General features: G+C 41.6%; 1 protein-coding gene across 1 annotated transcript in view; it reads left to right on the top strand.

Annotated features, from left to right (window-relative positions):
• The window catches only part of gra (granulito), a 96,577-nt gene that overhangs the window by 11,276 nt on the left and 63,186 nt on the right, over positions 1–22,115 (top strand). The window contains exons 2-3 of the mRNA XM_048596065.1: positions 1,028–1,125; positions 21,105–21,178. Of these exons, the coding sequence (XP_048452022.1) occupies positions 1,028–1,125; positions 21,105–21,178 (172 nt within the window). The remainder of the gene's footprint in view (positions 1–1,027; positions 1,126–21,104; positions 21,179–22,115) is intronic.

Genomic DNA, 22,115 nt, shown 5'->3' with positions numbered 1-22,115 from the left:
GGGTCAAGATTGGTCAATAACTCTATTGTATTATGTAACTGCTAGAATGGAAGATGGTGAACTAGATGATCTTTGAGATTGCTAGACGTAAGAGTTCTCAGTGGGAATTGAGTTTCAAATACTTGATGTTGACCTTAAATGTAACAAGTAGTAAGCTGTTCCATACTTTATGACGAACTGAGTTTTCTCTTAAGAGAAATTTACTGAACCATATTGCATGAAACAGTCACAACATTGAGAAGTTATTTTAGGTCCATTAAGATATCAAGAGTTTGACACAAAATAGAACAGTTGAAAAGTTACAGCACAGAATGAGGCAATTAGTACTATTGTACTTGCTCTCTGAATAAGCTGGCCACTCTCTCTGATCCCACTTTCCAACACCTGAAACATAGCATTTTAACTTCTCTTCAAATTTATCGTACTCTCATGTGAAAATGCTTGTCTAAAAATAGCTATTTAGGATGTGTGCAGGCAGTATGGCTAATGGATGACCTCAGTTTTCCTTCTCCAAGGAATAGGCTGAGATTTGAAACTCAGTGCATTGCAATCATAAACATAACTCACATTCACAACTCTCTGATAATTTTGGAGTTTTTCTAACTGTGCGTTTTCGCTGTAGATCAACTAAAGAAAAGCTAGCTCTAGGCATGCTCTAAAGTTAGTTAGGACTTTTAAGAAGTAAAATGCAATGCTACAGGATTTACCTTCAATTGTTTTTCAAAAATGTGGCACAACAGTATAGTGAGACACTTGAAACACTTGAAACCATTATCTTGCACAGCAGAAGTTGTGCCTTAATGATCTTAAAAGTTAAAATGCTACAAACACCACAAAAAATTTCTATGAGGAATCAAATTTGAATGTAAAATGTTCAGTATTTTGATAAGAGTGATATTCAAATAATGTTTGTGGCTTACTATAAGTTATATGGTGCTACACAATTTTTATGATTTGACACTTGCATTCATTAGATTGACCTAATGGTTTTAAAACATGGTTTAAAAACTACAAGTTTTATAAACAGGATCTCTCCAATAATCATGGATACCACCAGGAAGGTGCCAGTAATTCGCAAATCCCTCAAACCAGCAAGACCATTACATCGTTTATCTACTGAACTAGGTAAGATGTGTCACAGTTTACAACATCTGTAGAGCATTGTTAACTATTCCAGAGTTGTTTTTTACTCATCTATACAAGATTATTTGTAAATAAACTTGCAGAACTTACTCCCTGATGTAATTTTCAAAAGTATGAAACAGATCAACAGTATATTTCAACATCAGAAAGACTTATTCTGAAACAAACCATAGTGATTTCAGATTTGATGGGACTTTTTGAATTTGAATGATAATTATAATTCATTAATTGTAAGTCTTCCAGTCCTTTTTAGATATGGAACTGAATGACTGCAAATGTACACATTGTTTAAAACAAGTTTGACAGTAAAATAATAATGTGAAGACCTGTATCAATTTATTAAAGGCAAGTGGTATTCAACTAATTTGATGAGTTGTTTGATCAAGCAACAGAGAGGATAGATGAATAGTCTGGTTGTTGTGCATGCAGGCTTTGAAATGGCATTTGAAATGCTACACAATAGACTTGTTAGCAGATTCAAGGTATTCAAGGTTTCTTGGCTACATAACTTGAGGAAGTGGTGTCATGGTGAATAGTTTTATTTAGACAAGAGGGAAGTTTGTGTATACAGAGAATATTTAAAACTTCGTTTTGTTTAACTTATTGGCATAGAGAGCTGCTGATATGATGGGCACTATTTTTATTTTGTTCACTGTCCCAGAGCAGATGATATCTGACAATGGACCTTAGTCCACTTTCAAACTGTTTCCAGATGTGTACTCTGGGGAGTGACCCACATCACATTATCACCCAACTATTCACACTCAAGCAGTCTAACAGAATATATCGTATGTACTACTTGTTATAACATGAAGACAGACAGCTGAAACAAATCAGCCTTTCTGCCTCTGTATTTGCAACACAGTAAAACTAAAATCTTCAAAGACCCACAAAATTCACCCGAATGGTTCCTAACCAGACCTTTTTTGAAATAATCAATCCCAGACTCTGTGAATAATCAGTTATTGACACTGGTTTATAGTTTGTAAGAGTTAACAAATTATTAACAACAAGTAACTTTAGCAAAACAAAATTAATAACAAAGAAATCTAATTGCCTGTGTTTAAACATAATAACCTTTGTTTTCAGCCCCATTCCCACAAAAGACAGGTAAAAAAACAAGAACAAAGAAAATATCAAAACTGGCCAAATTACTGAAGTGGTTTTCATGATGCTTTGTTCCATAGGCATAGATCATAATTTCTTGGTTGATTTTCTGAGAAGTGGACACCAAAGAAGGTTACCTCAGAGTCCAATGGGATCTTGATCAGATGGGCCAATGGGCTGAGGAGTGGCAGATGGAGCTTAATTTAGATCAATGTGAGGTGTTGCATTTTGGAAATGCAAATCAGGGCTGGACTTATACAATTAATGGTAAGGTCCTGGAGAGTGTTGCTGAGCAAAGAGACCTTGAAGTGCAGGTTCATAGTTCCTTGAAAGTGGAGTCGCGGATAGACAGGATAATGAAGAAGGCATTTGGTATGCTTGCCTATATTGGGTCAGTTTATTGAGTATAGGAGTTGGGAGGCCATGTTGCAGCTGTGCAGGACACTGGTTCGACCACTTTTGGAGTATTGTGTGCAATTCTGATCTCCCTGCTATAGGAAGGCTGTTGTGAAACTAGAAAGGGTTCAGAAAAGATTTACGAGGATGTTGCCAGGGTTGGAGGGTTTGAGCTATAGAGAGAGGCTGAATAGCCTGAGACTATTTTCCCTGGAGCGTCAGAGGCTGAAGGGTGACATTTATCGAGGTTTATAAAATCATGAGGGGCATGGATAGAGTAAATAGGCTAGGTCTTTTCCCTGGAGTGGGGAGTCCAAAACTAGAGGGCCTAGATTTAAGGTGAGAGGGGAAAGACTTAAAAGGGATCTAAGGGGCAACCTTTTCACACAGAGGATGGTGCATGTATGGAACAAGCTGCCAGAGGAAGTGGTGGAGGCAGGTACAATTACACCATTTGAAAAGGTATCTGGATAAGTTTATGAATAGGAAAGGTTTAGACAGATATGGGCCAAATGGTGACAAATGGGTCAAGATTTATACAGGATGCCTGGTTGGCATGGACGAGTTGGACCAAAGAGTCTGTTTCCATGCTATACATCTCTTTGACTCTGTGTCAATTAGAGCCATCTTTTCAGTTCACTTAGAAGAAGCCAGTGTTACTTATAACCCAGCTATTCCTTGAACTTCCAATAGCTGATAAGCAGGAGGTTAGGCAGGGAATTTTCAATCTTCATGCTTTTGCGTCACCAGCCAAACTCATTCTTCCAGAAAACACATTTCATAACCTTGTTCAAATTCACTGGTTAAACCCTGTCAGACTGATCATCTCCCCACAATGGCCCAGTTACATTAGTCAACATCTGCCATCTGCTTGAGCATAAAGTTTCTTCTGGACTTGTTGGAACCAATTCTTAGGTACTGACCTCATTCAGATCCAACATCTGGTATCTGTTTAAACATACTGCTATGGTGTTGAAGTGTCTGTAGAACCTTGTGGTCAAGACTCAACCTGTAGTTAACTTCTAGGCCTGGCGCATCAAACAAACACAACTTGTCTGATCTGTTTCTTTTTAACACAAGCTGTTGCCCACAGTCCAAAGATAATTTTTTGCTTGCAGTTCTCAGTCCACAGCTCCAAACCAAAATTGGTAAAAGAATAAAAATAATGAAAACTCAGCAAGGGTTCGAACATAGCAAATTAATGATCATGAAGTGTTGAGCAAATAAAGCAAGACATTTTACATTGCATTGCTGCATTTTCATGTAATGTCAGTGGAGAAGAGATTACCACCCCAGCACAATTTATTCAGAAAACAAGTGTGAACATGATTACTCAGCAACCAATTATCTAAGTATTCTGAGTGATGGAACGTTCTTCTTCAAAGAGAAAGAAAAATGAAATGATAAACTACACTGGGCAAAGTATGTATGTTAGAAATATAATTACAAATATTTGAAAAGCAGCAAAGCTTTATAAAATATTCTATAGCAACCCTGATTATACATAGTTATTACTGATCACGGTGGCCATCACAGACCAACATATGGCATAACATTTGTGCATGAAGAGAGTAAGGACGAATATTCCATTGATTGTGCAATGTCATTGAATGACAGCAACCAGCAACTAGACATGTTGTCAAACTAGTGAACAGAGAGCAATGAGTACCTCTCCAAACAGAATACAATCTCCAGTTCGGAATGAGTTGTCAGACTTCCGAAGAGTTGTATTGATGTTTGAATTGCTGTTCTAGTAAACTTTATTTTACCTGTTTGGTAAAATCAAATTCACATGTGCCTACATTCAATCATATTATTTCTATATAAGTATGTTGGGCTTCTTTTTTAATTTGAGGGAAAAAAAAGGGATGTTGTGCTGTATGTCATGGTGATCACTATACCTTTAAGTGACATGCTCACAATATCACAACTATATTCTAGCATGTGACTTGAGCACAAATATATCATTCTCCATATTAACTCTGATGACTTGTAGCATGATGCACTACAGAAATTATGCTGCACTGTATCAATAGGTTAATGCTAGCCCAGACTTGGGTTTCTGAGGAATATATAATAACTGTAAGAAATGTCTCTAGGAGCCTTTGAATCAATGATATCCGTGCCCAGTTTCTTATGTTACGAGGAATAATATTAACATTCCCATAATCAGGTGATACATCTTGCTGGAGGCAAAATCAGACTAATTCCTACTCCTTGAAGTTAAATAAATGCTTCCTGCCTTCAAAGTTATTACTGAATGATCTTCTGCCTTTCATGTTGCCTTTCTAAAGTGTTCTGTCTATTTCCTTGCATTAGACCAGGCTCCTTAGGCTTCTACTCTGAAGCTTAGGCTTATTTCTGAAGAAGGGTCCCGATCCAAAACATCAACTTTCCTGCTCCTCTAATGTCTCCTGTGTTCCTCCATTTCCACACTGTTGTATCTGACTCCAGCATCTGCAGTTCTTGCTTTCTCTAGTGTCTCCCTTTGTTTCTTCAGTTCCAGCTTGGTGACGTCCGTGTCTGACAGTTCAGTTTAGATTGATTTGTAGTCCTTAATTTTTCTTGTTATGGGAATTTCTCTTTGTGTCTACGTGATATGATGATGATGCTTGATCTGAACTGTAAGTATTTCCTTATTTGTCACTTTTTGCCAGCTGTTTTAAAGTTTTGCCTTGCCCACCAGGGATTTTAACTTTACTTGTGGAGCCTCTGATGTCGCTTTGCTCTCTGGTTGAAACGTACTCTATGCTGCTCCTATAGACTGTCACCATGAGATTGAGTCTGTGTCTGCTTTGGAGTAACTAATTCTCCTTTTCCAAGGAGTTTATAAAAGTACATCTCTTAGTCGGTGTGAAATGATTTTATCATTGAACTGAAGCTTTTTCTGTGTTGAATTCTGCCTTGAAGGTTTTTCTGGGAGGTTCTTAAATGTTCTGCTCTTCCCTGCTGCAGATTCCTGCATGAACTGGCAACTTAAAGCTGCTTCTGTAGATGCTCATAAAAAACTCAGATCTTCACTGCTGCTAGAATATATGAACCAGTAGAAATGCATACCGCTGCTCACCATTTCATATGACAAGTCCAATCAAATCTGAACCACTGCCTATCATGCATCTGCAGCTAAATTCAGTCTGTATCTCATTGACCGGTCGGTTTGCTGCCATCATTCTCTTGAATAATGGGGATCTAAAGGCCTGTTTGGTCTGATGTGGTAGAGGACAACTACTTACCAGTCTGATTGGCAGATACTCTTGTAATAAATTATTTCCTGCTAAATACACATTAGCATCTAGTCAAAGGTTACATTGATATGATAGACATTTTTTCAGAGACTGGGAGGAGGACTTAGATGTTACTTCTTCGAGATCCTGAGCTGTACTCCCCTCAGGTTCACATGCTGTCATCATTCTATGTGGTGCTTAAGGTAGTTCTTAGTTTTTTACCCAGTCAAACCCCTAATACCCCTAAAAATCTAATTAATATTCTGGTGATGATGACAAATGAAATTTAACGTAGCACATTGTTAAATGATTCATTTTTATAGGAAGAATGTGGAGAGGCAAAACAATGGAAGTGATACACATTTTAAAATTGACATAGGAGAAGATGCCTGGTACACAATTGAATTTTTTAAAATGGCAAGTCGACAAAGCTGTTAAGAAGGCATGAGGGATTCTTGATTTTATCATTAAAGTGATGGAGAACAAAAGCAAATAAATTATGCTAAACCATTTTTAAACAGTGGGTTAACAGCATTTAAGATATTGCAGTAATGTTGGACCACACTTTGGGAAGTATACTGAGACATTGGAAAGAGATTTACTAGAAAGTTAGTCAATTGGTAACAAGAACTGAATATGATCATTGTGTGGACAGTCTCATGAAAACAGGGTTGCAAGAGCAGCATGTGAGAGGTTGAGAAGAGCATCACCATTCCAAATTGCCATATCTGCAATAAATTCTTCTTTCTCAAGGGATGACTTAGGGATGACTTAGAGTTGTTCAGCTGGAGATTGAGGTGGAGATATTGTGTAGCATCAGTGAGGGAAAAGAGTTGCTTAACAATTTCCATCAGGAGGCAGGTGGACCTCCGAGGTTAGAAGTGGTATTGATTTAGTCTTTACTCATGGGCAGACAGGTGTGACTGGGAAATTGGTTAAACTTTAATGTTTGGAAGTGAGTCTTTAATTGATGATTAATGGGTTGCCTGCCCATTTACAGAGAGCGGGAATGGGAACAGAGGTGTGGCAGATGAAGTATGGGATTGATCTTGGTCCTGCAACTTGGCTATCCTGAAGCTGCTGATTTTATCCTAAATGAGAAGTCTGCTGACTGTGTCAAAACTTTTCACAACACCAGAGAAACACAAAATGTTACAGGAGAGTCAGAGACTTGGTACTTGAGGCGAGACTGTCCATTTCTTTATTAATGCCCACCTGGATCTAATAGTGGAGGCTATCAGGGAGAAGAGTAAGATTCCATTCTCACAGATGCAGTGAAGATGGACCAATTTTCTGTTCAACATTGTCTTCCTGTCCTCCAATGAGCTACTTCCTTAAAGCCCTCAATGTACTCAAGTGCCACACTTCTTCGGAGGTTCAAGTTACACAGAATGCAGGAGATGAGCATAGTGACAGAGTTCTTTGCGGGTGGCCATCATCTGACTGGTGAGACACTATTGGAACATCTTTTAAAAACTCGCAACAAAAACAGAAGTTGCTGGAATAGCTGAAGAAGGGTCTAGGCCCGAAACGTCAGCCTTCCTGCTCCTCTGATGCTGCTTGGCCTGCTGTGTTCATCCAGCTCTACACCTTGTTATCTCAGATTCTCCAGCATCTGCAGCTCCTGCTATCACTGGAATAGCTCAGCAGGTCTGGCACCACCTGTGAAGAAAAAATCAGAATTAACGTTTCAGGTCTGGTGACTCTTCCTCAGAACTGATGGTAACTAGGAAAACATAGGTTTATATGCAGACGATAGGGAGGGGGAGGGAGTTGGGAATATACAATAGATGGGGATAGAGCCTGAGAGAAGAGCAGTTGGATAGACAAAGGAGTTGATAATGCTCTGGCTAGGAGGATTGGATGGCTGTTAATGGGCACTGTTAGTGACTGACAATAGGTAGTGTGTAATGGCAGGCTATGTGATAATAAGGCCTGGTGTATGGGGCAGGGGGCTAGGACATGGAAGAGTTTATGCCCTAAAATTATTGAGCTCGATATTGAGTCCGGAGGGCTGCAGGGTCCCCAAGTGGAAAATAAGGTGTTATTCTTCCAGCCTGCGCTGACCTTCTTTGGATCATTGCAGCAAACCTGAGACAGAGACGTTGGCCAGGGAACAGGGTGGTGTATTAAAATGGCAGGCAACTGGAAGCTCAGGATCTTTTTTGCGAGCTGAACATAAATGTTCCACGAAGCAGTCACCCAGTCTCTGCTTTGTTTCCCTAATTTAGAAGAGACCACATTGTGAGTAGCGAATGCAGTAGACTAGATTCTGGGAAGTGCAGGTGAAGTGTTGCATCACCTGGAAGGTATGTTTGGATCCTTGGATACTGGGGAGGGAGGATGTAAATGGGTAGGTGTTACACCTTCACTGGTGGCGGGGGAAGGTGCCTTGGGGCTATCGAAGGTGGGGGGTGTGGGCAGGAGCGGTTGGGGGGGTGGGTGGGTGGGTTTTGGGATGGGTAGGAGACAGAGGTGAAGGAAGAGTGGACCAGGACTGTACCCTCCAGGACAACCCTACAAAGGCAGACAAGGGAGGGAGGGGACTATGTGTCTGGTGGTGGCATCTCGCTGGAGTTGGTGGAAATGGCATCTGATGATCTTCTGGATGTGGATGCTGATGGAATGGTAGGTAGGACAAGGGGAAACCTATTGCTGTTGCAGGATGGAAGAGAGGCGGTGGAGGGCGCAAGTGCAGGAGATGGGTCATACCCGGTTGAGGGCCCTGTCGACAATGCTGCTGGGGAATTCTTGCTTGAGGAAGATGGATGTTTCAGAAGCTGCCTTGTCGAAGTTGGCCTCATCTGAACATATGCGACGGAGACAGCGGAACTGAGAGAATAGGATAGAGTCTTTACAGGAAGCAGAATGTGAGAATGTATAGTCCAGGTAGTTATGGAAGTCGGTGGATATTAATGGCCAGTTTAACCGCAGAAATGAAAACAGAGATGTCGAGGAAGGGAAGGGAGGACTCGGAGATAGACAAGGTGAAAGTGAGCGCAGGATGGAAATTGGAAGCAAAGTCGATTAACTTTTCCAATTCCGGACAAGAGAGGGAAGCAGCACCAATGATATCATCAACTTAACGGAGAAAGAGTTGTGGGTGGGGGCCGGAATAGGACTGGAACAAGCAATGTTCCACGTACCCTTTGAAGAGACAGGCATAACTGGGGCCCATGCGGGTACCCATGGCCACCCCTCTGACCTGAAGAAAATGAGAGGAGCTAAAAGAGAAGTTATTGAGGGTGAGGACGAGCTCAGCCAAATGGAGGACGGTGTTGGCGGGTGGAGATGATTCAGGCCTTTGCTCCAGGAAGAAGTGATCATCCTGGTGGGGGATGGACGTGTAAAGGGATTGCACATCCATACTGAAGAGGAGACGGCTGGAGCGGGCAAACTGGAAATTTTGAAACTGGTGTAAAGCATTAGAGGAATGATGGCTGTACTTTGGCAGGGAATGGACCAGGGGAGAAAAGACTGAGTCAAGATAGGAAGAGATAAATTCTGTGGGGCAGGAGCAGGCTGAAACAATGGGTCTGCAGCACAGTCCTATTTGTGGATTTTAGGAAGTGAGCTGTGGGCATCTGGGGGACTATCAGCTTGGAGGCAGTTGGGGAGAGATCACCAAATGAAATGAAGTCAGTTACCGTAGTCGATACAATAGCCTGATGTGTCATGATGGGGTCATAGTCCAGGGGAAAATAGAGAGAGGTATCTGAGAGCTGGTGCTGAGCCTCTGCAATGTAGAGGTCAGTATGCCAGACTACAACAGCACCACCCTTGTTGGCAGGCTTAATAGCAAAGTCAGAGTTAGATCCAAGCGCATGGAGTTTGTAGGCTCCGGCCATTTCCTCTTTACCATGGACGTACAATCCCTTTACGCGTCCATTCCCCACCAGGATGATCTTAAGGCTCTCCACTTCTTACTGGAGCAAAGGCTTGAATCGACCCTGCACACCACCACCCTCCCCTCCTTTGCTGAGCTCATCCTTACCCTCAACAACTTCTCTTCTAACTCCACTCATTTTCTTCAGGTCAGAGGGGTGGCCATGGGTAACCGCATGGGCTCCAGTTATGCCTGTCTCCTCGTGGGGTACGTGGAACATTGCTTGTTCCAGTTCTATTCTGAACCCCACCCACAACTCTTTCTCTGATATATCGATGATAGCATTGGTGCTGCTTCCCCCTCTCGTCCGGAATTGGAAAAGCTCGTTGATTTTGCTTCCAGTTTCCACCCTGCGCTCACTTTCACCTGGTCTAAATCTGACTCCTCTCTTCCCTTCCTCAACATCTCTTTCTCCATTTCTGTGGCTAGACTGGCCACTAATATCCACTATAAACCCACTGACTTCCACAGTTACCTGGACTATACATCCTTGCACCCGGCTTTCTGTAAAGACTCCATCCTGTTCTCTCAGTTCCTCTGTCTCCATCGTGTATGTTCAGATGAGGCCAACTTTGATGAGACAGCCTCCGAAATGTCCACCTTCTTCCTCAACCGAGGATTCCCCAGCACCTTTATCGACAGGGCCCTCAACCAGGTCAGACCTATCTCCCGCATTCTGACCTCACCCCCACTCTTCCCTCCCGAACAGTGATAGGGTTCCTCTCGTCCTTAGACATAGACCACATGTGGAGTATTAACAGCAGTTTTAGCCCCTTTTATTTAAGGAACAATATTATTTCATTGAAGGCAGCTCAGAGAAACTTCATTAGGATAATCCCTGACATGGAGGGATTGGCTTATAAGCAAAGGCTAAACATGTTGGGACTCTGCTCACTGGAGTTTAGGAGAATGAGATGCGATCTCATTGAAACATATATAATTCTTAAGGGATTTGATAGGGTAAATGTTGAGTGGATGTTTCCCCTTATGGGAGAGTCTGTAGCCAGAAGGCTCAGAATAAAGGGATACCAATTTAAGACTGAGATGAGAAGGAATTTCTTCTGAGTTGAGAGTCTTTGGAACACCTTGCCACAGAGAGTTGTAGGGTTCAAAGATTCTTGATCAATTAGAAAGTCCAAGGTTACAGGAAGAGTGCACGAAAGCGGACATGAGGAATGTCAGACTAGCCATGATCCTATTGAATGGCAAAGCAGGCTCAAAGGACCGAACAGCCCTGTTCATCCTTTACTCCTCTTCTAGTTTCTTATGGTCTAATGGAGAGATTGGATAGACTGGGGTTGTTTTCCTTGGAGCAGAGGAGACTGGGGGTGTGGGGGACGAGACAAGATTAAGATTCATAAAATTGTAAAGGGCATAAATAGGATAGACAAGAAGGAATGTTTCCCCTTAGTGGAGGGATCAATGACAGTGGCTGTAGATTTAAGGTGAGAGGCAGGAGGTTTAAAGGGGATGTGAGGAAAAAATCCTTCACACGGAGGGTGGTGGGAACCTGGAACTCACTGCAATGGTGGTAGAGGCAGAAACCCTCAACATTTAATCAGCATTTACATGTGCACTTGCAATGCCATAACAGACAAGGCTGGAAAATAGGATTAGAATAGTTAGGTGGTTGTTTTGATTAGCTCAGACTCGATGAGCCAATGGGCTTTTTCCTGTTCTATAGACCCAAATGACTGACCATCCAGTTTTCTTTTGAAATTATTTGTCAGCCTTGCCTCCACCCTCCTGGACAACGAGCTCCAGGTTATTACTAATTGTTACGAAAGAAACTTCTGTCAATCTCCCCTGCATTTCTTGCCTGAAATGTATAATCTGGTTTCCTAGTCCTTGTGTGATCCAGTAATGGGAACAGCTTTTGTTTACCCACCTTATTCAAACTTGTCATAACTTTGTGCAACTCTATCAAATATTCACTTTCTCCAAAAAGAAAATCTCTAATTCTCTGTACTATATTAAGGACTGTCTCTTTCAGTTTGTCCGCTATGGCACAGTTGGTGGCAACTCGACAAAATAGTAGTTCATTTTTCCAACCTTCTTTTGCAGTTAGTGACATCTTACCCTATCTTTATTGGCTAAGAAAGTGATATTCTAAATAGACCTTTTTAATTCTTTCATGTGTGCCTCCTGCATTCCCTTTGTCAAAGAACAACTGGACATTATGGCAAAGTTATTGCCATTGGTGTGCCTTCTAACAGTTTGTTGGACTTGACTTTGAATGTTGCTTCGTATGTTGAATCTTCTAACTTCTATCTCTCTTGTAATTAGAATAGATCATAGAATACCTAGAGTGTGGAAACAGGCCCTTCGGCCCAACAAGTCCACACCAACCCTCAGAGCATCCCACCCAGACCCATCCCCCTATAACCCACCGAATCTACACATCCCTGAACACTACGGGCAATTTAGCATGTCCAGTCCACCTAACCTGCACATCTTTGGACTATTGGAGGAAGCCGGAGCACCTGGAGGATGTCCATGCTGACACAGGGAGAATGTGCAAACTCCACATAGATAGTTGCCTGAGGGTGGAATTGAACCCGGGTCCCTGGCCCTGTATTTACAGTAGACTGCATGGCTTTAATGACCGGTTCTATCACAGCAATACTGACCTCAAACCAGTCAATTTTTAAAAATTCATGCTTCTGATATGTTGATGGTGTGGCATTGTAGATTGTTTCTTGGGGGATGTTTCACTCTTTAAATACTGGTGTTCAATCAAATTGAAGAACTGTTGGGAGTGGAATGCTCCATCTTGGGAGCAGATACGGCAGAGGCGGAGGAATTGGGAGTAGGGGTCACATTCTTGCAGGAGGGTGGGTGAGAGGAGGTGTAGTCTGCTCCCAAGATGGAGTGTTCATTCCCAGACATCCCAGATGTTCTCCTATTTCAAGGACCGCAACTTCCCTCCTCCAGTGATCAAAAATGACCTCAACCGTATCTCTTGTATTTCCTGCACTTCTGCCCTTAAACCCCCTCCCCCCAACAAAAATAAAGACAGAATCCCCCTTGACCTCACATACCACCCCACCAACCTCCGCATCCAGCGTATCATTCTCTGCCACTTCCGCCACCTACAATCCGACCCCACAACTAAAGGTATGTTTCTGGGGGTGAGGAGTTCTTGTGGCATAGTGGCATGTCTCTACCTATGAACCAGGAGATCCGAGTTCAAGTCCCCACCTACTCCAGAGGTGTCTAATAATATCTCCGAACAGTTTAATTGAAAAATATCTGTTTGTTCATGGGATTTTGAGTGTCACTGACTAGCTCAGCATTTATTGCCCAGGGGTCAGTTGAGAGTCAACCACAGGTGAGGATGGGCACTATTAAATCTGGTGGGTTTTTATTCAAAATCACGGGCACCATTGAGCTGGCTTTTAATTCTAGATTTTTCACTGAATCTACCAAGGTGGGATTCGAACCCGTTTACCCAGAACACTAACATGAAGTTATGTATTAGCAGTCTAGGGAAATGACCACAATGCCACCATCTCCCCAGAATGTCATCTCGTGGCATTGTTTGTTATGAATGGAATTATTAATTACACAAAACTTATGGTACCAGTAAAGCTTCAGTCTGTTCATTGTCATTTACCATTCCCAAGCCCTGATGGCTGATGTAGAAAGGCCATGGCTCATGGTCCATGACTAGAAATCCCCTATTTGATGAAGAGGTTCTCATTTTGGTGTTTCTGCTGACAGCAGTGTCAAACTCCTCAGCTAGTCTTTTGTCTGTGTAGTGGACATTTCAACTTAATGAGTATTTATGTTCCAACACTGAATCACCAACTATCAACATTCTGGGGACTACCACTGTTCAGAAACTGAACTGGGCTAGCTATATAAATACTGACTATAAGAGCAGGATGTAGGCTAGGAATCGTGCCACTTGATATCACTGTCGATGACCCTTCTATCACTTTGATTGAGAGTAGACATGGGGCTTGTTTAGCCAGATTACAATTGACGTTATCACACACAGGACAAACTTAGATGGTTTTTTGTATTGCAGGGTAAATGCTAATATTGTAATTAAACTCAAATAGGTTGGGGTGGGCTAATTTTGAAGCACAAGTCTTCAATACTGTTGGCAGAATATTGCTAGTGTTTAGCATCTTCAAATATTTCTTGATTTATTATGGCATAAAATAAATTAACTAAAGATTAGCATCTATGATGCTGGAGGCCGAGATGGATCATCTACCTGGCCCTTCTACATGAGGATCAGGTAAGTTTTTTTTTCCCTTTTGCAGTTCTCTCACCACCTATTATAGACCCGTTTAGCAGTTGCCCCCTTTCAGATTCTGCCAGGCCGACCAGTAGTGCTGCTATCAATTCACTCTTAATGATGGATGTTGAAGTCCCTCAACTAGAAGAAACTTATGCTGTTCCCACTCTCAGTTCTTTTCCAATTGGTGCTCAACGTGGAGGATTGCTCATTTGTAAGCTGAGGATGATAGCAGATAATAGAGGAGGTTTCTTCACCCATGTTTGACTTGATACTATGAGACTTCATGGAATGCAGAATCTTTGTTGACTCTGTGCTACCTCATCTGGTGGATTTTCCCTACCTGTAGGACTGATAATGATGGTAGTATCTGTGATTTTTTTTTTTTTTTTTTTCCTCCTTCTTAATGTTCTGGTTGACTTTTGATGGTTTCTAGAACACACCCACTTTTCTTACAATATTTAAGCCCCTACTTTTAATCTAATACTGCACCATCTTTAATCTCCTTAGTAAGCTATGGATGTACCTTTCTCATTGAGTTTTTGTTTTTCAATAGAATGTATTTTTATTGAATGTTTTCAATGTTTAAAAAATGTTACTCTTTATTTTCCATCTTTTTATCTGTATCTTTTTATCTATATACCCAATCAACCTTAGCCAGTTCAACACTCAACTATATCAATGCTTTTGTTTAAATGTAAGATTCTTAATTATGATTGAAGTTTACTTTTTGCAAATTTTGTATGAATTTACCTGTATTATGATCATTATTTCCCAGTTTATTTTTAAAAATTATCCGATAACTAACTCTGACTCTTGTACAATACTAGATCTAACCTAATCTCCACTCAAGATTGTTAAAGCAAAAACAAAACTATTGTCTCTGCCAGCTCTCCAAAGGAGCTATTTGTTTCATGCCATTCACCCACCAACTACCCATAGCCCTACAGGTTCTGAATTTTAAGATAATGAATATCCTTGTGTGCTTCAGTCGAACATGCCTGTACCTCACTCTCAGACAATGCATTCCCAATGCCAACAACTTGCTCATCTTTTTTTCTCATCACTTTTGTTTTACTGATTTCCTTAAATTTATGCCACTTTGTTCTCAATCCTTCAAGGGAACATTTCTTCCCTTTTGTTCTGCTGAGACCCCTCATGATTTTTAAAACCTTTGAAATCTCTTTCAACCTTCTCCAATGTATTCACATAATTAAGTTTCTCATTTCTGGAGACATTCTTGTGATTCTTTTCAGTGCTCTCTGATGCCTTAATTTATTTCCTAAAGTGTGGCATCCAGATTACTGCATAACTCTAGTTGAGGCTGAACCAGTGTTCTGTTCAAGGTTAACAATTCCTTGCTTTTAGGCTCTTTGTCCCTATTAGTAAAGTCTAGGATGCTGTGTGTTTTGTTAACTGCTCTTTCCACCTGTCATGGTATCTTTAAGAAAGTAGAAAGTAGAAAGTAGTGTAGGAGTAGGCTATTTTGCACTTTGAGCCGGCTGCAATATTTGGTATGATCATGACTGATCATCCAAATCAGTAGCCTATTCCTGCTTTTTCTCATTGATCCCCTTAATCCCAAGAACTGTATCTAATGTCTTCTTGAAAATGTGCAATGTTTTGGCCTCAACCATATTCTGTGGCGGAGAATTCCACAGGATCACCATTTTCTTGGTAAAGAGATTACTCCTCATCTCAGTCCTAAATGGCCTATCCTGTATCCTAAGACTGTGACCCCTGATTCTGGACTATCTGGTCATCAGAAGTCTCCTTCCTGCTTTTGCCTGGGAGTCCTCAACATTGACTCCAGACCTCATGAAGTCTCATTGCTTCAGATTAAACAAAGAAATGGAAACCTCTTGCTGGTTACCGTCCTCCCGTACTGCCCTCCCTCTGTTGATGAATCAGTACTCCTCCATGTTGAGTAAAACTTAGAGGAAGCACTGAGGGTGGAAAGGGCACAAGATGTACTCAGGACAGGGACTTCCAATGTCCAACATCAAGAATGGCTTGATCAATCTGGCAGGTGGGAAGAACATACTTGACCTTCTCCTTACCAATCAATGCAGTGCATCTTGTAGATGTTACACACTGCTGCTACTGAGTGTAAGTAGTGAATTGAGTGAATATGTATGAATGCAGTACTAATCGAGCAGGCTTTCTGGAGGTGTCAAGTTTCTTGACTGTTGCTGAAGCTGCACTCATCCAGGCAAATGGGGAACATTCTATCGTCCACCTTACTTATACCCTGTAAATGGTGGATGCGCTTTGGCGGGGGTGAGGAGGTGAGTTACTTACTGCAGGATTCCTAGCCTCTGATCTGCTTTTATAGCCACAGTTATTTATATGACTAGTCCAATTCAATTTCTGGTCAATGGTAACCCTCGGAATGTTTATAGTGGGGGGATTCAGCTATGGTAATGCCACTGAATGCTAAGGGATGGTTAGATTCTCTAATGTTGGATATTGTCGTTACCTGGTATGTGTCATGTAATTTTACTTAGAATTTGCCAGCCAAACCTGGATATTGTCCATGTCTTACTGCATTTGAACACGGACTGCTTCAGTATCTGAAATTGTGAAAATTGCTGCCCACTGTACGATCGTCAGTAAATGTCCCCCTTCTGAGCTAATGATGGAGACAAGACCTTTGATAAAGCAATTGAGGATGATTAGGCTTAGTACACTACTGTAAGGAGCTAAGTGTTCTTCTAGCATGGTGGTAGTGTCCCTACATCTGAGCCAGGAGTTCTGGGTTCAAGTTCCACCTTCTTCAGAGATGTGCACTAACATTTAGTTAGAAGATGTTTACTCTGAGGAATTCCTGTAGAGAGGTCCTGGAGTTGAGATGACTGACCTCGAACAACCATCACACTTTTTAGCCTCACCAATAAAATTTACCTATAATCCCTACAATCTCTTAATATGAATAGCTCTAGAAATCTTTTGACTCTACCTTGCACTTAATGATTTAGCATCCACAGTTCTCCAGGGAAGAGATTTCTAAAGATTAGAAACTACCTCTTTCACTCCTAGTGAGTTCTAGCTCATTACCAGCCAGGGGAAACGTTCTTCCTGCATCTACACTGTTTATCCCTTCTAAGGATTTTAAGTTTCAATTAGATTAACTCTCATTCTTCTAAACTGAACATAGATCTAGACTCCTCATAGGACAATGTCATCTTCCCAGGAATTAGTCTGATGAGCCTACAGTGCAGTCTCTGAATAAAGATGACTACAGAGGTATGAGAGAGGAGCTGGGCAGAATTGACTGGAAGAGGACCCTAGCAGGAAAGACAGTGGAACAGCAGTGGCAGGAGTTTCTGGGAGTAATTCAGGAGACGCAGCAAAAATTCATCCCTAGGAAAAAGAAGCATGGTACAAGGAGGATGAGGCAACCATGGCTGACTAAGGAAGTCAGGGATAGCATAAAAGCAAAAGAGAAAGCATATAATATGACGAAGGACGGTGGGAAACCAGAGGACTGGGAAGCTTACAAAGACCAACAGAGGGCAACAAAAAAAGAAATCAGGAGGGAGAAGATTAAATATGAGGGTAAGCTAGCCTGTAATATAAATTAAGACTGTAAGAGTTTCTTTAGATATATAAAGGGCAGAAGAGAGGCAAAAGTGGACATTGGACCACTGGAGAATGACGGTGGAGAGATAGTAGTAGGGAACAAGGAAATGGCTGAGGAACTGAATAATTACTTCACGTCAGTCTTCATGGTGGAAGACACGAGTAATCTCCCAAAAATTCAAGAGAGTCAGGAGGCAGAGCTGAGTATAGTGGCCATCACCAAGGAAAAGGTGCTAGTAAAACTGATTGGCCTGAAGGTGGATAAATAACCTGGACCAGATGGACTACACCCCAGAGTTCTAAAGGAGATAGCTGAAGAGATAGTGGAAGCGTTAGTGGTGATCTTTCAGGAATCGCTCGAGTCAGGGAGGGTCCCAGAGGACTGGAAAATTACTAACGTGACACCCCTGTTTAAAAAGGGAGTAAGGCAAAGGATGGAAAATTACAGGCCAATTAGCCTAACCTCGGTCGTGGGTAAGATTTTGGAGTCCATTGTGAATATTTGGAAGTGAATGGTAAAATAGGGCAAAGTCAGCATGGTTTCATCAAGGGGAGGTCATGCCTGACAAATCTGCTAGAATTCTTTGAGGAAGTAACGAGCAGGGTAGACCAAGGAGAGCCGATGGATGTTACCTACCTGGACTTCAAGAAGGCCTTTGACAAGGTGCTGCACAGTAGGCTCCTGAGTAAGATAAGGGCCCAGGGTGTTAGAGGCAAGGTGCTAGCACGGATAGAAGATTGGCTGGCTGGCAGAAAGCAGACAGTGGGGATAAAAGGGTCTTTCTCAGGATGGCAGCCGATGACAAGTGGTGTTCCGCAAGGGTCAGTGTTGGGACCACAACTTTTCACTTCATACATTAATGATCTAGATGAAGGAACTGTGGGCATTCTGGCTACGTTTGCAGACAATACAAAGATAGGTGGAGGGACAGGTAGTATTGAGAAGGTGGGGAGGCTGCAGAAGATTTGGACAGGTTAGGAGAATGGGCAAAGAAGTGACAGATGGAGTACAGTGTGGGAAAGTGTGAGGTAATGCACTTTGGTAAGAAGAATAAAAGCATGGACTAGTTTCTAAATGGGGAGAAAATTCAGAAGTCTGAAGTGCAAAGAGACTTGGGAGTTCTAGCCCAGGATTCTCTCAAGGTAAACTTGCAGGTTGAGTCAGCAGTCAGGAAGGCAAATGCAATGTTGGCATTTATTTTGAGAGGACTTGAAAATAGAAGCAGGGATGTACTCCTGAGCCTTTATAAGGCTGTGGTCGGGCCACATTTGGAGAATTGTGTGCAGTTTTGGGCTCCATATCTCAGGAAGGATGTACTGGCCCTGGAACGGGTTCAGAGGAGGTTCACGAAAATGGTCCCAGGAATGGAAAGCTTAACATATGAGGAACGTTTGAGGATTCTGGGACTAAACTTATTGGAGTTTAGAAGGATGAGGAGGGTCTAATTGAAACTTACAGAATACTAAATGGCCTGGACAGAGTGGATGTTGGGAAGATGATTCCATTGGTAGGAGAGACTAGGACCCGAGGGCACAGCCTTAGAGTAAAGGGAAGACCTTTTTGAACGGAGATAAGGAGCAACTTCTTCAGCCAGAGAGTGGCGAATCTATGGAATTCACTGCCACAGAAGGCTGTCCAGGCCAGGTCATTGAGTACGTTTAAGACTGAGATAGATAGGTTCTTGATTATCGAGGGGATCAAGTGGTACAGGGAGAAAGCGGGAGAATGGGGTTGAGAAACTAATCAGCCATGATTGAATGGCGGAGCAGACTCGATGGGCCGAATGGCCTAATTTCTGCTCCTATGTCTTATGGTCTTATGGTCTCTTCATGGAAAATATATCCTTAGATAATGAATCAAGACAATGCACCAGTTCTGAGGAAGGGTCACCGGACCCGAAACGTTAACTCTGTTTTCTCCTTCACAGATGCTGCCAGACCTGCTGAGCTTTTCCAGCAACTTTGTTTTTGTTCTTGATTTACAGCATGTGCAGTTCTTTTGGTTTTTATGATTTAACCAAGTTATGCATTGAAAACAAGACATACTCAAATCCTCTTGTGCAAAAGCCAGCATATGAACACATAAATTAGGAGCGGGACTGGGCCACTGTGGCTGATCTATTTATTCCACTTTATTCTTATTTCTACTTACTCCCTTTTGGTTGTCAAGAATCAAAAGATTATCACAATTGCTAAAAAAAAGTTAAATCCCATTCTAGTAAGAAGCAAATTGAGAGTGATTGCGCAGGACATCAAGTCAGAGTCTGACCAAGTATGGCATCAAAGAACCCTAGCAAATCTAGTGTCAATGCAAATTCAGGGAAAATGCTCTTTGCTGGTTGGATTCATACCAGCGCAAAGGAGGATGGCTGTAGTTGTTGAAGGTCAATTATCACAGCCCCAGGACATCAGTGCACAAGCTCCTTAGGGTAGTGTCTTTGGACCAACTATCTTCAGCTGGTTCATCATTGACTTTTCCTCCACCGTAAGTTCAGGATATTCATTGATGATTGCACAATGTTCAGCACTATTTACACTATTTCAGAATCTGAAGTGTTGTGTGTCCAAATGCAGGAGACCTGGATAACATCCAGATGTGAGTTGATAAGTGTCAAGTAATAGTTATGCCACACAAATGCCAAGCAATGACCATCTCCACCAAGAGATAATCTAACCATCTAACCTCTTGACATTCAATGGCATTACCATCATTGAATTCCCTGCTATCAAAATCCTGGGGATTACTGTTGATCAGGAACTGAACTGGATGACCCACATAAATACTGCATCTGCAATAGCAGTTTAGAGACTAGGAATTCTGTGGCAAGTAATTCACCACCTGACTACCCAAAACCTGTCCACCATCTACAAAGCACAAATCAGGATCGTGTTGGAATATTCTCAACTGGCTTAGATGAGTGCAGCTCCAATAACACTTGAGAAACTTAACACCATGCAAGACAAAGCAGCCCACTTAACTGACATCACCTTCCCCACTTTTATGATTCATACCCTTCACCACTGATGCACAGTGGCAGCAGTGTGCACCATCTATAAAATGCAAAGCAACAACTCACCAAAACTCCTTCAACAGTGTCTTCTAAACTAGTGACCTCTAACAGCTCTTTAGGTCAAAATCATTAGATGTATGGAAACTCACCATTCTCAAGTATCCCTCCAAGCCACACATAATTCTGACTTGAAACTATGTCACCAGTCCTTCATAGTTGCTAGATCAAAATCCTGAATTTCCCTTCCAAACAGCACTGGATGGTCGTAAACCCCAAGGATTGCAGCAGTTTAAGAAGGCTGCTTTCCAGGGCAACTAGGGATGAGCAGTAAATACTGGCCTAGCCAGCAATGCCCATGTCCATAAATAAATAAAATAAAATCTAATAATTGCCAGCTCTTTAGTAATTAAATTCCCCCAACCAATGCTTTGCATGGAAATGAGAGAATTTGTTAAAAGTATAGAATTTGTGTATTAGTAATCTGTTAATTTTTACTTTTCCATCAGATTCTGCTGTATGTATTGATTATCTACCACCGGTTTTACATCAAAATGAAGTTTCATGGAGTGAAGAGAACTGGGTATGATCTATTCTATTTGTAAGATGCTTTTCTTTGATCCAATTGCTCAAAAGAGTTTAGTTCATTTCTGTGTAATGAGTTAGAACTGAGAAATTATGGAAGTGTTCAGCTTTTGTGGGTTATTGAAAAAGACACTGAATGACCATACTTTAATTTCTCTAACATGGGAAGTTTTGAGCTAATTGATTGTCACCACATTTATGTTGCTACTGATTTCCTCAAATACACCTTCTCTCCCAACATTTGATGCTGTAGTCCCCAGTGATATTATTGGTGACCATCTCTCACCATGGTCATTCCCTCTGGTACAGCTCTCATTTCCAGTCCAACAAGACCAAAATGTGCAGTCTTACAAGGATATAGGAGATGTTGATTTAGTCATTTGCATCACATGAGGCTAGACAATATAAAGTAGTATTGCAAGCATGGATGAAGAACAAAAAGGAAGGTCTATGATCAGGTAGATGGCAGAAAAGATTAAATAACTCAAGGTTGTGTGGTGATAAGTTTTAAAAAATAGTGCTGTCCAAAATTTGTGTTTCTTTACCAATAACTATGAAACATGTTAATGTTTCATCTCTCCTGTCCTCCATCCTATCTTACACTTGCTTTTTTGTTCTCTCCCTGTCTTATAATTTTCTCTAAAGTTTCTTAGCCCCAGCATAGACTCAGTCTTGCACCAGCATCTCCTCTGTGTTATTTCATGCCTCTTCTGCACCCTCCTTGTTTATGAAATCCACCAAATGGCTTGCCTGATGCTATTCCCACCAATCTAAATTTCCTATCCCAATTTCATTGTTAACTTCAGAGATAGTAGGAACTGCAGATGCTGGAGAATCTGAGATAACCAGGCGTACAGCTGGATGAACACAGCAGGCCAAGCAGCATCAGAGGAGCAGGAAAGCTGACGTTTCGGGCCTGGACCCTTCTTCATTTT

The sequence above is a fragment of the Rhincodon typus genome, chromosome 4, assembly GCF_021869965.1.
Source record: "Rhincodon typus isolate 14 chromosome 4, sRhiTyp1.1, whole genome shotgun sequence".
In the NCBI taxonomy this organism is placed as follows: domain Eukaryota; kingdom Metazoa; phylum Chordata; class Chondrichthyes; order Orectolobiformes; family Rhincodontidae; genus Rhincodon; species Rhincodon typus.
Note: the sequence above shows the minus strand (reverse complement) of the source record. Positions and strands in the feature narration are given on the sequence as shown.